Source organism: Equus quagga, chromosome 5 (genome assembly GCF_021613505.1).
Source record: "Equus quagga isolate Etosha38 chromosome 5, UCLA_HA_Equagga_1.0, whole genome shotgun sequence".
Classification (NCBI taxonomy): Eukaryota; Metazoa; Chordata; class Mammalia; order Perissodactyla; family Equidae; genus Equus; species Equus quagga.
The window spans coordinates 32916197-32933107 of NC_060271.1; the positions used below are offsets into that span (position 1 = coordinate 32916197).

General features: G+C 58.4%; 1 protein-coding gene across 1 annotated transcript in view; it reads left to right on the forward strand.

Annotated features, from left to right (window-relative positions):
- Positions 1–3807: 3807 nt before the first annotated feature.
- RAP1GAP (RAP1 GTPase activating protein) overlaps positions 3808–16911 on the forward strand; it is a 55063-nt gene continuing 41959 nt past the window's right edge. Inside the window, 2 exon segments of the mRNA XM_046662215.1 lie at positions 3808–3910; positions 5977–6012. Coding sequence (XP_046518171.1) covers positions 3867–3910; positions 5977–6012 — 80 coding nt within the window. The 5' untranslated portion in view covers positions 3808–3866.

Here is a 16911-nt window from a genome sequence, read left to right on the forward strand (position 1 = left end):
TTGGAGCCAGAGTGTGAACCAAGCCACACCCACTCCTCCTTCTCTTTCCCAGGGCCTGGGGACCCCCCTAGGAGACTCCTCCTCCAGGAGTTCAGGATTTGCAGCATCTTGGGATTGGGTGGGTGTGGCTTGGCTAGAAAGGCCATGGGCTAAGGATAACGATGCTTTGAGCCCACGGGATTCTCTTAAGGCAAATGCATTTTTCCATTATTATGTCTCTAACCCAGCAAAGTGAGGGTGAGTGTTTAATAGATGAGCAAACTGAGGCCCAGGAAGGAAAACTGATTAGTGAAGAGCCACACAGGAGGCTGCCTGGCCAGGCAGGAAGCCCGGGACCACCCTGTCTCCTGCCCCAGAGGCCCCTGGCAGATATCCTGAATGGAAAAGAACGGGCAGAGGGTGCTGGGGACCCTGGCAAGAACTGAGCCCCCCAGCCACATCTGGAGCCAGGCCTGAGACCCTCCCAGGAGTCTGCCCTCCCTGCGCCCTTACATTTCCCTGCCGAGGGGTGGGAAGGGGGAGCTGGAGGCGGGTGGGTGGAACTCTCCAAGTTCAACCAGGGGTGAACTTGGAAAGGGAGTTCTGCCACCCTCCACCCCTGCACCCTTCCCTCCTCCTTCACACAGGCTGACGCCTGTTTGAATAACTTGGGTGCAAATCTAGGAGGCCCAGAAGAGGAGGCTTCCTCCTAGAGGGAGGGCCTGGACCCTGGGGAGCAGCCTGGCTCTGCTTTCTCGGCGAGAGGCTGGAGGGAAAGGAAGGGAGCTCTGTCCCACCCCAAGATGGCAATGACTTCCCACTGCCAGTCGTCGAGCACTGGCTTTGTGCTGATTGAGAGTGGTGAGTCCCCTGACACTGGGGCCGGTGGAGGCTGGTGGTCTTGGGGGTGTTAAATGATGTGTCTGAGGTCACACGGCTAGGAGGTGTCGGAGACTGGTCCAGCACCTATGCCCTCACTACACTGCCTCTGTGTGTGTGTGTGTGTGTGTGTGTGTGTGTGTGTGTGTGTCTGTCTGTCTTGGAAGCTGTTCCACGAGCCCACACGTAGATCTGCTCTATTCTTTCCAACAGCTGCATGGGGCTGCATGGTATAGATGGACCTGCGTTTCTTTATCTGGTTCCCTCTGGATGGCCATTAGTTTGTTTTAGAACTCTTACTAATAAATCTTTGCTAGCTAAGAAAATTGTGATTTCATGTAGTTCAGCCTAATGCAAATGATGCTGAAGCCAGTGTTTTAATAAACACATGCTATTCAAATACTATTCTCAATGCTTCATAAGTATTAACTTAGTTCATCCTTGGCAAAACCCTCGGAAGTAGGTACTGTTGTTTTCGTCATCAGCCCCATTTTGCAGATGAAGAAACTGAAGCAAGGAAAGATTCAGTGACTCGCCCAATGTCACACAGCTGACAAGTGCAAGAGCTGGGATTTGATCCCTGGGATGGTTCCTGGGGATGAGGATGTACGGATGTACCTCCCTGTCCCTTGTCCTCGGCTATTCATCGTCAGGCTCCCTTACTGCAGTGTACAGAGTCCATTCTTAGAAGTGGTCTTGCAGGTGAAGAAGGTGCATTTAGATTGTGCTGTCGCCCGAGGGACCAGGAGCTGGCCGGGGAGTGTCCTGAGCACCCCTGGCGGAGGGAACGTGACCCCCACCCCCACCCCACCCCCAGCTCTTGCCAACGAGGCAGCTGCAGCTGGTCAGGGCCCAAGAAGCCAGAGCCCACACTGGACTCTTTGTCTTCGATGGGAACCCTGCGGCCCCCATGGTCCCTCTCAAGGGCCCACTGTCCCAGCACCAGCGGGGCCTCCCGGGGGCCAGGCCTGGCTGGGAAACTTGGCACATTGGAGGCCCCTTGGCCACCATGCCAAGTGGACATGCAGAGCCCACTCAGGAATCATTCCCACTGAAAGGACAGTCTGGCAAGGCTGAGGGCCATGGCCAAGGCAGGGAGCAGCCTGGAGGGGCTGGAGTCCTGGGTCCCAGCTCAGGCACTGTGCACACCCACAGTGGCCCAGGCCCGGCGCCTGGTCCCCCCTCCCCCCAGCTCTCTGGGCGCCCCTGCTGCTGCTGCCATGGAAGGAAAGACTTCCTCCCTCCTCAGGCCAGCCTCTGGCCTGCCCCTCGGGAGCCCTACCTGACTGCCTGTGAGGGATGGGCTTCCCACACTGCCCTGCACCCAGGGGTCCCTCCTCACAGAATCTGCGGCCCTGTCCAGAGCAGAAGGGGCCCAGCCCTGTCTGCAGAGCACCCTGCCAAGAGGGAGCCAGGCCTTCCATCCGAGAACCAAACCAGGGTTTGTTCTAGAGGCAAAGAAGTCACGGTTGCCCTGCCCAGGCTCTGAGGTCTGCAAGGGCCTCTAAAGGGCTCCTCTGCCCCCCAGAGTGTGCAGAGAGGAGAAGGGGTCCAGCGTGGGGGGAGGGGTGGGGAGGGGGCAGAGCCCCCAAGAGAGAAGTAACTGCTGTGAGTCAGGTCTCAGTTTCTTCATGTCTGAGATGGGGAGACTCCTGTGCCACCTCCACCTGCCTGGGTGAGGCAAACTGTGGAGCCCTGTACCCAGACCTGTCATTTCCCAGGGGAAGATGGAGCTAACTGAGCCCTGGCCTAGGGCCCAGGCGGAACAGCTCCTGAAAGGCTTCTGAAGAATCCCTGCCGCCCTGTCGTTGTGCCCTTGGCCGTCCTTCCTCCCTCGTCCCCTCACTGCATCTGTTCCCTGCAGTCCCTTTAAACAGAAAACCCCATAGAAAACCTCAAGGCATAATCCCTCCCTCTTTGGGGGGCAGAGTGGGCATTCTGGGAGGGGTGGGTGAGTCCTAGGGGCAGGGCCAGTGTCCCCTGTCCCCTGACACATCTTTCCTTGGGACAGAAGATACAGCTTCCTGTGGGGCAGAGCACTGGACTGTGAGCTGTGGTTGAGTTGGGCGCAGAGGAGGGGCTCAGAGTGTTTGTTGAGTGAATGTGTGACCGGCCTTAGGACTCAGAGGCCAGTTCCCCCTGGGAAGGTTGCTGACTGAGAGAAGTAGGCTGGATGAATTTTTCAGAAGAGGGTGGGGCATCTCTACTCCTGCAGCTTTGGTCCTTCTCCTCACCTGGGCCACTGGGGGGCTCCTGGGAGAGGAGGATGAGAGTGGGCAGCAGAGGGGCTGTGGGAGCCTGGGTTCCTTCCATCCCTCGGTCACTTGTTTGAGGAGTCGAGCTTCTGACGGCAGTGGGGCTCTCGCAGCTGGCATTAACTGAACATTTACTGTGTGCCAGGCCCGGGCTGAGCCCTCCCCGTGCGTTACTCCGTCGCTGCAAGGGCCCTGGGCCAGTGTGTGGATCAGTTCCATTTCACAGAGGAGCAATTCGGGGTGCACGGAGGGCAGGGACTTGCCCACAGTGCAGCCCATTGGGACCCTGGATTCCAAGTTCTTGACCCGGCCCGCTGTGAGCACCCCACTCCGCGATGATGGGGGACAGATCCGCCGACAGAGCCCGAGGGCTCTAGGGGGGATGGAAGAGGGTCTGCAGCCCCGTACGCCCCCGGTCTGGGGATGGAGAGTCGGTTTCGTCCTACTCGCCCCGCGCTGGAGCCGCTGAGGCCCCGCCCGGGCCCCCTGGCCCCCCCCCCCTTTTGTCCCCCTGCCCCCCTGCTCCCGCCCCAGCTCGGAAAGTCCAGCGAAGCCCCGGCCCCCGGCCCGAGGGCGGCGCGAACAAGCGGCCCTTTCTGCGCGCGGCCGCCCCCCGCAGCTGGACCGCAGCCCGCGGGGGCGCGGACAATCCCGGGGCTTGTGGCCGGGGGCGGGGCGGCCGCGTTGCCAAGGTGACCCGGGCGCGGGGCAGGCGGCGCGGGCTCGGCGGGCGGCGGCGGCGGCGGCGGCACCATGAGCGGCCGGAAGCGCAGCTTCACCTTCGGGGCCTACGGCGGGTAGGTGCGCGGGGCACGGGGCGCCCGCCTGCGGCCCGCCGGGGTCCGGGCGGCTCCGTGGCTGGGCATTTGTGCTCGTGCGCGCGGTGGGCGGTTTGATGTCAGTGCGTAGCGCGCCGTGTTGGTAGGTCTGTGTGTTTGCGTGTGTATTGCTGTGTGTTCCGGTTGGGTGTCCGTGCGCACGTGTCAGGACAGGAATGCACGGGTGGGCATTTCTGTGTCTAAGGGCGTGACAGCGCTTGTGTCTGTGACTGGCGTGTAGGCAGGCAGGCTGGGCCTGTGTGTGTGCACCCCTGGGTGCATGTGCAGGTAGGGGAGGTGGGAGGAGGCAGGCCACGGGGGAGGCCCTGAGGGAGCCCCTGCTTGGCCTTTGAAGCTGCTGGGCCCTGGAGTGAGGCTTTGCAAGAAGGGAACCTGGAAGCCATGAGCAGGGCCGCTCCCACCCCCGCCCCTGGGCACCTGGGCTGCCCATGTCCCATGCCGCTTGGCTTTGAGGAATCCCCCGTTCCAGGGCTGCTGGCTGCCTGGGCCTGGAGACCTGGGGGAGGGAGGGGCGGGGCGGGGATCAGAGTGGTGGCTTGACCATCTTGCGGTCACTGTCTGTCCTGACCCCAAGTGAGAGGGGTGCAGAGGGGGCTGGGGGGGTTCTTGCCTTAGGCAGAGGTTTGATGAATTGGAAGGAGACTGGGCAGACAGACAGGGCCCAGAGCCTCTTGCCCGGCTGGCCAAGTAGTTGCATAACCTCCACCAGGCCCTGCCTCACTGTGGGCAGAGGGACACATAGGACCCGTCTTTGGGGTGCGGAGTGATTGGGGCTCACTCCCGTGACGCTGCCGGTGTAGAATAGGTGCTTTTTGAGCCGTGGGGATTGTGTCCAAGGCGCCGCTGCTGTCTGGACCCCAGCCTCCAGGGCCCCGGGCGGAGGGGCTGGGTGGGATGGGAGACAAGAGGGCCGCCCCCACTGTCTGGGCCCTGCTAGTCATCAGATGACGCGAGGAGCCCGGGTTGAGCCCTGAGATTCCTGGTCAGCTGACGCGGAGGGGCAGCCCAGGGTGTCGGGCTGCGTCCTGTTGTGTGACCTTGGGCAAGTCCTGGCCTCTCCGGCCTCACTTTCCCCATCTGCAGAATCTACATTAGCTGGTCCTCTGGGGACCCCAGCCCTGCCTCCCTAGAAGACACACCCTAGCTGGCAGAATCCGGTTTGGGGCCCCTCCCCCGTGGGCCTCTGGCCTCTGGGCGGGAGGCAAGGGTGGGTTGTTGCCCCAACAGCTGCTCAGCCTCAGCTGGGCAGGAGGGTGGAGCCCTCTCCAGCCCTCCCTGACCCCAAGGTGCCTCAGAGGGTATTGGGGGAGAATCTGGGAGGGGGGCTGCCCACACACCCTCCCTAGGCCGGGCCTGGAGGGACTAGGGGGAGACAAGGCCTGGGGGTAGCCCCTGAGCTCCGGGGGCTTGAGCTCTTCCTCTGGCTCTGCTCTGGGGGTGGCGGGGGAGGCACCTCGTGGGTCTCCTGCTCCCAGATTCCCAGGCATTGGTCCCCTGGATGGATACGAATGGACTCCAGCTCTGGGATGGAGGCAGGCCACCGAGGAACTCGGGGGCAGTTCTGCCTGCCCACTGTAAGCCGTAAACCCCCAGCACACCCCTCAATCCTGTCTGGAAACACTCTAAGCTGGCCCCAGCCTCACCCCTACATCCTTGCTCTGACCCCAAACTGCTGTAGTCACTGTCCGGCTCCACCTGTTCCAAGACCTCCCACGCTGACCCCCACCCCTGCTGCCACCCCATAGCCTGGCCCTGGGCCCTGCTCCCCTACCTCCACGCCCCAGTCCTGCCTCTTTTCCTTACTCCATCACCTCACACCTTCCCATGTCCTTAATCTGACGTCAGGGCCCCTGCAGCCCATGGAGGACAGTGACAGTACATTAGGCCTCTTAGAAACAGTGCTCCTCCAGGCCCCTCTGGGAGGATGGGCGGTGGTGACTCGGGGTTGGCCTGGCGGGCTGGGCAAGGCTGGATAATAAGAAGGGGCTGCCCTCTCACCCGCTGCCCCTCTTGCTGTGTTTCAGGGTAGACAAGTCCTTCGCCCCTCGCCGGACTGTGTGGTGAGTACTGGGGCTCAGGAGGGGCTGGGCTGCTTGGCTGAACCTGGAGGACACTCTCAAACCATTTCCGCCCCCCACAATGCCAGACCAGACCCCACCAACCTTCCTACTTTCCCCTCCAGGCGAGCGGGTGGGCAGACCCTCTTACCGGTTCTGCCCCCACATATTCTCCCCCACAGTTCTTTCTCGAACTCCCCTGGGAGTCAGGCAAGTCAGGTTAAATGTCAGCTCTGCCACTGTCTGTGTGACCTTCAGCAATTCACTAACCTCTCTGAACCTCAGTGTTCTCATCTGTGAAATGGGGATTAAAATGCCTGTTTAACAGAGCGTGAAGTTATAAACAAGCGAACAGTCAAAACAGGCCCTGGCATATTGCACGCCCTCCCTGAAAGCATTTTCTTCCTTTTCTCTGACCTATTCCTTCCCACCTTTTGGTGGCTTCTGGCTCGGCTGGGGGTGCCCTTAGCCTTTTCTTCCAAACCCTCTAGGCCCACTCCACACAGCCTTCAGAACCCCTCCTGCAGCCCGTTTCCTGTCTGAGGCTGCCGTCTCTCTGGAGCAGGAGGGAGGGAGGCAGCGGCGTCGGCAGCTTCCCCAACACCGAGAGCGGTGGGTGGAGGTGCGGCCTCACCTCAGGACTCACAGCACCCACCACCCAGCAGGTGGATGCCTCCTGGCTTCTCTGGCACCAGTGTCACACGGCCCGGCTGGCTTCTCCTGCTGCCACTTCACCTCCAGCAGGAGAGCCTCCAATGGCTCTGGCTTCTGCTTCCTGCCCCCACTGAGGCCTTCCCGGGGTCCCCAGGCCCTGCAGTGTGCCCCCTCCAGCTGCCAGATGACTCCTATCTGGCACTGTTTCCCGTCTGCTGCCAGAGCCCCCCTGGGAAGCCACGCATGGGGCAGGAGGCACATGGGGTGCCCAGGCTGAGCTCCAGGGCCTGCCCTTTTATTTTCTTTTGATGTTGTCTGTGCAACCTGGGGCCAGTTACTCTCCCTCTCTGGGCTTTATCTGCTGCTGCTGTGCCTCTGAGCCTCTACTATGTGCAAGACTGTTTACTAAGCCCAGAGCAGGGGTAAGTTGAGGGGAGATAGAGATGGAGGTGAGCAAGATGCCATCCTTCCCTTCAAGATCAATAACAAGACCCAACAACTGCCACTTCTCAAGCACCTGTTGTGCACTGAGTACTGTTAGGTGCTTGAACTGCGTCATCTCACAGAATCTTTGCCACATCCCTGAGTTCGGGACTATTATCTCTAATTACAGATGAGAACACTGATGCACAGACAGGGGAAGTGACTTGCCCAAGGGCACACAGCTAGTGAGTGGCAGAGCTGGGATTTGAATCCTGATCTTCCAGACTCTGTACAGAGCCCAGAGTCTCACCCACTCTGTCCCAGGGCCTTCAGGCCACAGGGCAGGTCTGAATGAGGGATGCACTGCAGGGAAGACTTGAAGATGGAGGGGTGACCCAGAAAACCCACTCTAGGGAGCCCTGTACCAAGAGTCAGAGATGAGGGGCGAGGACTGAGAGTAACTAACTGGCTGTGTCACTTTGATCTAGTCCCTTCCCCTCTCTGGGCCTCAGCTGACACACCTATAAAGTAAGATTCTGGGATCTCCAGGACATGCCCATTACCCACAATGCCTTGCCCCACACCCTCCTTGCTGGAGCTGCTGTCCAAGGTGCTAACCCCAAGCCCTCCCTTCCTACCCCAGGAGCCAGTTGCCTAGCCCATGCCTGTGCCTGGCATATAGTTAGAGCTCAATGGGGGTCATTTTGACTATTAATTATGATTTCCTGGCATTCAAGGCCTTTCCCCCCCTCCCTTTCCAGCCTGGGACCCACTTCTCCCGTGCCCCGCGTTTCTGATCAATGGGAATGTGGCCCTGTGAGCACCACCTCCGTGCTTTTGCTCACATTGTCTCCTCCCCTTAACACACCCTCCCCTCCCATTTCCCCAAGCCCTCGCCACACTTCCAGCCCACCTCTGTCACTGTTTGTTGAGCGTTTTCTCTCCTGATGCCCGCTCTCGATCTTCCTCTGTTTGGAACGCCTGCCCCACTGTTCTCGTGCCTGCAGAGCAGACATTAGTGCCCGTTCCTGGGGGAGTGCCACGAGCACGGCCTTCAGAGTCCGACAGACGTGGACTTGAGTCTGCCTCTGCCACAGACTAGTAGTGTGACCTTGGGCAGGTGACTGCCCCCTCTGAGCCCCACTGGGTGCCCAGGCAGTGTTGGTGGAACTGGATCTTTCAGCAAGTTGACAGCCGTGACTCAAACGCGTCCACATAACCCTGCCGCCTGAGGTCCTGGGAAGCAGAGGTTGCTTGAGTTACTGTTGACCTTGGCTCACTTTCCAGGATGAGTCGCATGAAAGCTGGGCTGTACTCTTCTCTCTCTGACCTCCACACAGTCTTGCACAGCTACCCGAACCCACTAAATGCTTAATGAATGTTCATGGAATTGAATTGAATGTGCCCAGATTGAGGAACAGGTGAAACTTGTCAAGTAAGCTGGGCAGGCTTCCTGGAGGAGGCATGGTTTTCCCCACCCCTTTTTAAAAAAAGGATGAAAAGGTTGGGGCTTGGCTCAGGGGAGCAGTGAAGCCTGGGAGAGGCCAGATGTGATCATGGCTGGATTCCCCTCCCCTGTCCCCCTCATCAGCAGGTTGTTGGCAGTGGAGGAGCTCAGAACAAGTGTACAAATGTCAGAGGAATGAGGCCCAGTGGAGAATTAGGAGCTAGTGTGACAGTGAGTGACTCTGGTTCTGCAGCCCTACTGGGGGCTGGACGTTTAAGGTGGATTCAAATGGTGTGGGGAGGAAGGAGGAGGAGTGGATCAGGATGGGGGCATGGCTAGGTGGAGTTGTCAGGGAAGAGGGGCTTCTGGAAATACCCCGGGAAGAGGAGAGTCAACTTTGACCTTAAGGCTGGGAGCCTGGGAGGAGGAGGCAGGACCCAGCAAGGATTAAGTGCCAGCAGTGTGCTGGGCATTTTACTATGGTGGTCTTATTAAGTCATGATGACGGGCCTGCAAGCTGGCCTTAGGTCCCCATTTTAGAGGCCAGAACAAGACGGAGAATGGTGAAGGCTCTGGCCCAAGGTCACAGAGCTGGCGAGGGCTGGGTTTGAATCCAGCTTTTTCTCCTGCCAAGGAAAGGACGTGGCCAGAGATGAGGGAGCCACAGGAATGAGGGAAATCCTGGTTATGGAATGAGGGAGGAGTGGGAGAGGGCAAGATGACCCCGGATACCTTCAAGACAGGGGTCACTGCCCAGCCCCGGGTGTCCCCCCGTGAGGGCCCATCTGGTCGCTGAGATATCTCCCTTTGATAGTAATGGTCCCAGTTGCTCCCGTATAGGAAGCGTTTCCTGGCTCTTGGGCCCTGGGCCGAGGATTTCAGCTGAATTCTTTCATTCCATCCTTATACCAGCTCTACAAAGTAGAGACTATTACCATCCATCCCCCATTTTACAGATGAGGAAACTGAGGCTCAGAGAGGGGACGTGGCTGGCCCGGGGGCACACAGTCAGTGAGTGGTGAACCATGACTGGCAGCGTGGTCGGCCTGAGCCCATCCCTTTAGCCCTCGCTCTCCTGGATGCTGCCTGTGCCGAGCGGGGGCCTTGGGTGGGCGGCCCCTGTCCGCAGGTGGCTCCTCTCTCTAGTCACTGAGTGGGGGCCCGGGGGGCCTGTGTGCTGCTGCAGGAAGCACGACTGGCCTCATTAATGGCTCTGAAATGCCAGGCAGGCACAGCCCGCTGGGCCCCCTCATCTATTATGCATCTGGTGGGCAGGCCCCCGGCGGGCAGCTGGCAGAGCACAGGATGGGGGGGCGAGCAGCTGCTTCCTGAGCCCATCCCTGCCACCAGATCTCTGGGCAGGGATCCCCCAAAGCGAGCGCCAAGGCAGCTCCTGCCTCCTGCCCCTGGCCCAGTCGGGGAGGGGGGTCTCCCTGGGGACAGGGACATGGATGCTGGTCCCCAGCGTGTTAGCCTGCCTGTCCCAGCAGCCTCTTCTGAGAGTGGCTGGAACCTTGATGGAGCCGGGAGTTAGGAGTCAGCGGGGACTAGACGGGGCAGAGGAAGGCTGAGACAGAACCCTAGGTGCGCAGGCTTCTGGCTGCACAGAACCCCAGAGTGATGGAGTTGTGGTTGTTTGTTCATCATTCATTCATTCAGCCACAAGTAACTATTGAGCACCTACTGCATACCAGGCACAGTTCTAGGGACTGCAGATTCGTTGGAAAACGAGACAGGCCAGTCCCCATTCTCAGCCAGTACTTCACCTCTTTGAGCCTCAATTTTCTCATCTGTAAAATGGGAAGCAGGGGGGCCTGCCCGGTGGTGTAGTGGTTAAGTTTGTGTGCTCTGCTTCTGCGGCCTGGGGTTTGTGGGTTCCGATCCTGGGCGCAGACCTGCACAGCGCTCATCAAGCCATGCTGAGGTGGCATCCCACATACAAAATAGAGGAAGATGGGCACAGATGTTGGCTCAGTAACAATCTTCCTCACCAAAAGAAAAAAAAATGGGGGGGAGTAGGGGAGACAGTCTATACATAGACAAGAAAACGAACATGGTGGTTGCCTTGCATTTTAAAGCGAGGGTACCTTCTAACAAGGTCTCCTTCCCTGGAGCTTACTGCATGCTGGGCTGTGTTCCAAAGCACTTTCATATATTGATGGATTTAATCCTCACGACCACCCCCGGAGGCAGGTGCTGTTATTATCCCCGGTTTAAGAAACTGAGGCATAGAGGGGTAAGTGACCTGTTCAAGTCCCTTGGCAAAGCTGAGATTTAAACCTAAGCAGCGGGCTCCAGTTTGCACTGTAGGGCTGGAGGATGAAGGAGAAAGGGAATCATGGAAGGCCTTTTGAGGAGGTGGCATTTGAACCAAAACCTGAAGGTTGAGAGAGCCGTCAGTGGGAAGAGTTGGCAAGGGGTGGTCCTGACAGAGGGAACAGCAGGTGCAAAGGTCCTGAGGCAGGAACGAGCTTAATGTGCCCTGGGAACAGGGAGGAGGCCAGTGTGGCTGGAGGGATGAGGGAGAGTGAGGTCTGGGGTGTGTTTGGAGACAGAGGAGGGGCCAGATTAAGCAGGGTCTTGCAGGCAGGGTAAGAGTTTGTGTACAGCGTTAGTGATTGACATGCAGAACCACTGAATCCCAGACTCCTGGCTTTGTACAATCTTAGAATCAGAGAATTGGGGCCTCCTAGAATCTTTGGAGATGGAAGAGACCTTTGAGGTACCCTCTATGGCCTTCCTCTCTAGCAAGGAATCCCTGCTTTGGTTCACCACCCCTTTGAGTATTGGAAGAGTTTGGGGGCCTCCTGAGAAATATGCGCGTCTATTTTTGGCGACTTCATGGACCTCTTGAGGCCCGCTCTCCCTGGCTGAGACCATCATGACCTCTTAGCAGCTCCTTGACTAGCCCTTCCTTGCTCACTCCTGGTGATGGGAGGCTCACTGCCCTTGAAGGAGCCCATTCCATTGCTGGAGAGTTCAGGTGGATAGCAAAAGTTCTTCTTCCTTAGAACCCGCTGCCCAAGCTGGGAAGCACCGTCTGGGTCTCCCACGCCCACAGAGGCCCTTCAGTGAGATAAGGATGGGGACAACGTCCCTCCGGGTCCGCTCTTTCTGGTCTGAAGCGTCACTCCTTTTAGCCCTCCCTCCTTTTCATCCTTATTCAGCTTGGCTCTTGCAGGCCTTGAAGCCCCTTTAGATGACTCTCTCTGTCTTCCTTTGGGGCCAGGAGATGCCCTCTTCCGGGAAAGGCCACCTCCTGCTTAAGGAGACAAGAGAAGATTCCCTCTGCATGGGGTTTGGTCCTGGGCCTGCCATTCTTCTTCTGTGTGATCTTGGGAAGTGAGGCCCCGTCTCTGGGCAGTTCCCCAGACCCACCTTCGGCACAATAAAGAGGAAGAGATGGTCACTAAGGGTTTGCAGCCCGCAGTTCCCAGCGTGGCTGGCCCTGCCTGCCTCCACATCCCATGGTGTTCAGACTCAGGGCCCTCTGTTGGGGTGCGTGGAAAGATTTGGGTTCTGTCTTCAGGCAGACCTGTGTTCAAATAGCAGCTTCAACTTTTCTCTCTTGCTCTGTGGCCTTGCCCAAGCCGCTTTGCCTCTCTGAACCTTAGAGCCTGCATAGCAATGAGAACTGAATTGCTTACCCCAGGGGGGTCTTAGCATGAAATGAGTCCAGTGTGTGTGCTCAGTGGATGTTTTCCCTCCTCTGAGCCTTTGCATATTGAGAGAAAAGACCCGTTAAACCAAAGAGAGACTCCAATACGAGGGTTTTAGGCACTGTTGAGGTGGTTTGGTTGAGAAGTGGTTAAGAAATGGCCTTTTCTAAAATCCCATAACAGCTTTCCTCAGCCAGGCTCTTCCCCGAGACAGTCATTCATTCATTCAGCAAATTAATTCAACAGATATTTAGGGTGGGGATGCCCTCTGAGGGCCAACCAAACCCTGTGCCAGACACTGGGGACACGAGATGATAGACGAGGCCACTCCCCTCGTGGAGCTCACAGTCCAGAGGGGACATGAGGAGGAGGTGGCCCTAATCAGGGTGATGAGTGTTCATTGGGAAGATGTTCTGAGAGCTCACACCCGGGAACCAGGGGAGGCTTCCTGGAGGAGGTGACACAGAAGCTGAAACCCAAAGAACAAGTTGGAGTGGGCCGAGTAGCAGTGTATCTGTGTGTGTGTTTTGGGGTGGGGACAGAGGGCCAGTGCCAAGAGAACATTCCAGGAAGAGGAGGCGGCAGGTCAGCAGCGTGGAGGAGAAAAGCGTGTGGTGGCACGTGCTGGGCACAGGACAGAACCGGACCCAGCGGCTGCAGGTGGGAGAGACAGCCACCAGGGCCCGCTCTGTTGGGACTTCCTGTGGGTGCCCCGAGGGTGTGAACCCCGAGCCACCGTGAGGTGCAGGCCTGCCAGGGCCCCTCTCCCACTCTCCTCCCCATCCCGGGACTGCTCCACGCCGTCTGTCGGCCCAGGGCTGTGTGCGGTGTGGATTAACTTCTCTGGGTCTCCATTTCCTTGCCTGTGACATGGAGAAAATAAAAGTGCCTACCTTGAAGGTTGTTGTGGGGTTTAAATGAGAGAATGTGTGCCAAGGCCGACAAGCAGGGCCTGGCATGGGGCAATGCCAGCGACCGCGGTCATTGCCGTGCTGTCCTTCTGTGCGGGGCCTGCAGAGGGGGCAGGATTGCTCAGTGTGTGGACTCTGCCCTCTGGAATCTCACCGCCTGCCGGGAAGGGACACTGGCCTACCCATGAGCGTGCTCCCCGGCCACAGGCACTGACCTTGACACTGGGCCTGAGAACACTGGCTTTGCAGCGAGCCAGGCTGCACGGAGTCCTGGCTGGGCGGCCTTGGGCAGTGCCTCCCCTTGCGGCGCCGCGGTTTCTTCCTTGTGCCGTGGGGGTGTCAGCAGTCCCCACTCAGGGTGAGCGAGAGGGCTGAGGAGGAGCCTTTAAAGGGCTGGCCCAGCCCTTCCAGGCCATGTATTGCAGAAGAGAAGAAACATTCTGAGCCCAGGGGAGCTGGAGAAACATTGCTCTTGCTCTCTGAAGCTCGTTTTCCTACCTATAAAATGAGAAGATCGGCTATGAGACACTCTGATGTGCTGGGGTTCCAGCGGAGTCAGATAGTCCCTAATTCTGACCTGGTCTGTTTGCTATGTGACCTTGGGCTAGAGACTTAACCTCTCTGAACCTCAGATTCCACACCTGTAAACAGGGACAATATTCACCTCACAGGATCCATTCAAGGCTTCTGTTGGCCATTTGTTTACTCAACAAATATTTGACTCCCTACCATGTGCCAGGTGGTGTCTAAGAATTGGGGATACAGCAGCAAATCTGACGGACATGGTGTCTGGCCTCATGCAGGTTACCTTCCAGCGTGGGAGACAGATGCAAAATGAGCTACTGGACAAAATAACTTCCGGTGGGTAACGGGTAGTGAGGACAGGGGCTGACTTTGCTAGGGGCACCAGGGAGGGCCCTGCGGCCTGAGTGGGAAGGAGCCGGCTGTGGGAAAGGTAGTCCAGGCAGAGGGCAGAGAAGGTGTAAAGGCCTTGAGGCGAGAACAAGGTCCTTCCCCCACCCCAAACCTGGAACATTCCGGATCATCTCCTGGCAGCAGGGGGAAGGTGGCTGAGCAGGCAGGGGGTTGGGGGCCCACCTTCTCTCAGATCAGAACTGCTGCTCACGAGGCGGGCCCCCGGGGTGGGGTGCAGGCACGTGAGGCCAGGCTGTGTTGCACCTCGGGTGAGATGGGAGGTGCAGGCAGGAGGCTGGGCCTCTGGCCAGCCGGGGTGGAGCTCACTGCAGGGTACAGGCAGGTGGTCAGCCTGGCACCCACCTGGCCGGCCCCTCTGCCCAGAGGTGTTGTGGGGTCTGGCACAGGGACCCTGGGCCTGACTATTTCAGGGGGGGTTTGTGAGGGGAGCGGGGTGGGCAAGGGAACTTGCGCCTGTTTCTCTCTCACCCCAGCCAGCCTGGGCCTGGGCACCAGCCACAGATTGCCTCGGCTGTCCCCAGATCTGGCCGGCCCACGGGGCCCGGGGTTCTTTGAGATGACCCTCAATGTGTGCATGTGCGCACGCACACACTCACACAGTTTCCCTACTCACAGCAGACGGCCTTGTCATGAACATAGAGTTAAATACACACACTCACTCATGCACAGATCGTAATTGGGTGTCGACCGTGTGCCAGGCCCCCCAACAGATCCAGTCCCCTCCTGAGGAGGCTAGAAAGAGGGAAGCCGATAGTGACCTAACAGTCACACCAGGACGCGTGTAAACCAAACCAAGAAGTCCGTGATGGCCCAGGACAGGCTTCAGGGAAGGCCGGACAGGGTGGGGGCAGCCTGGCGAGGGGGCTTCAGCGAGGCTGTAGAGGGAGCCCGTGAGGTGGGCTGATGGACGGCAGGGAGAGTGTAACGGGTAGAGCAGCCAGTGTGTGCAAAGGCCCAGAGGTGGGGCAGACACACAGGGCCTCTGGGCCGCGTGAGGCAGTGGAGGCTCGATCCTGCGTGCCGTGGGAAGCCATGCGGGCTTTTAGGCAGGCGGATGACGTGACAGACACAAACACTCTCGCATACAAACCCACGCATGCCCCAGACACGAGCGCCTTCTCTCCCACCCACATTTCACGTTGCTGCCGGGCCTCCCATGCACACCCTCACCCCCAGTCACACGCCCCACCAGGCAGAGCTGCAGAAGCGCCGGTGTGGCGGCCAGCAGAAGCATCAGGCACCTGTCCCGCCTGCCTGCTGATTTTGCGCACATGCCCCGTGCACACACGTGCAGGATCGCGGAAGGCGGCTTCTAGCTTAGCGAGCTTTCACCTGCCCTATCTCATTGAATTCACACAGCCACCCTGCAGGGAAGAGTTACCGTCGCCATTTTACAGCTGAGGACACTGAGGCTCAGAGAGGTGAAGTGTCCTGCCCCAGGCCACACAGCTAGAGCGCGACATAGCTGGGATTTGAACTCAGGCCTCTCTGACTTCTAGGTCTGTTCACTGGCCCCCCAGACTCAGGCACACGCAGCTATGCTCACCGCCTTTCCTGGCTCTCACCAAGAAGGTGGCCAGTGACCCTCAGCACCGGTCTTCCAGAAACAGGTTGATCAACAGGGAAAGTTAGGGCCCCACTGTGTGCCCACCTGCCTCGTGATCCTGCAGCCTTGTGGGGGTAGTAGCAGTGGTGGGGCTGGGGACCTGCCAGCCTGCCAGCCCGGAGCAGCTCAGGGCACGGAGCTGAAGCTGGGAGCAGAGCCTGCGTTTGCCTCTGCAAATGAGGCGGACAGCCCTGTCCCGCACAGGCTAACCCCTGCTGGCCTGGCTCCCAGGATGTGACAGCTGAGGTCCCAGGGCACAGCACTGTGCCCAGCTGCTTGGGCCTCTTCTCTCCGTGACCCCAGAGCAGGTTTCCTAATGCCTAATGTAGAGGAAAGAGTATGGGCCTCAGAGCCAGCCAGGACTAGGGGGACAGCCCAGCTCTGTCACTCCTGGCCGGGGGACTTCGGCCATGGTGTCTCACCTCCCTTGGTGTCAGCTTCTCCTTCTTGGACTAAGGAGTGGTGAATATCTCCTTCTCGAGATGACTGGGAAAGGTCAAGGAGTCGGGTCCCCCGAGAGCTGTCTCATAGCAAGTGCTCCGTTTTGAAAAATCTTTCATTTTTTTCTCATTACAAAAATAATAAGTGGTCATCATAAAAATCCAGACAATACAGAAAAATGCCTCCTGTCACAGGCAGAAGTTCCGAGCGGTCCGTCTTCCCAGAGGTAACCCGTGTGAACTTTGCCACGTAATTTTTTATTTTTACAGGTGAGATTTTTCCTGTGCAGTTTGATTTTTTCACTTAACAGTAGGCCTCAAACCCCTTTTCCGTCAGGACCAGAGACCTCCTTGTCGCTGCCGCGTGTTCCGCATCCGTGTGAGCCTTGATGGGCATAATGAGCTTCCTGGGGTGAATGTTGGGATGGCTTCCAGGTTGTGTCTGTCACAAACCCTCCTGCCATGAATGGCCTTTGTTCATTTATTTTTGTGCATTTGTGTAAGTATTTCTGGAGAATAAATGCCTAGAAATGGAGTTGCTGGGCAAGGAGTCTGCACGTTTTCATCTTCAATAGGAGGGGCCACCACCTGTGGAGAAGCCGTAGCCCTCTGTGTGTCCACAGCAGACCCAGCAAATCCATTTCCTCTGAATCAGTGGAATTTATCCGCTGCCTCTGCCCTTGGCCACGGGGACCCCAGAGTCATCAAGAGGCAAAGATTCCAAACATGGGAGGCGCCTGGGGGGCCGTCTAATCAAGCCCTGTGCTCCCTTACTCCTCTTGTCCCCGCACCTTCAAATCTCCTTCCCTGAGAGGCTCTGCCTGCC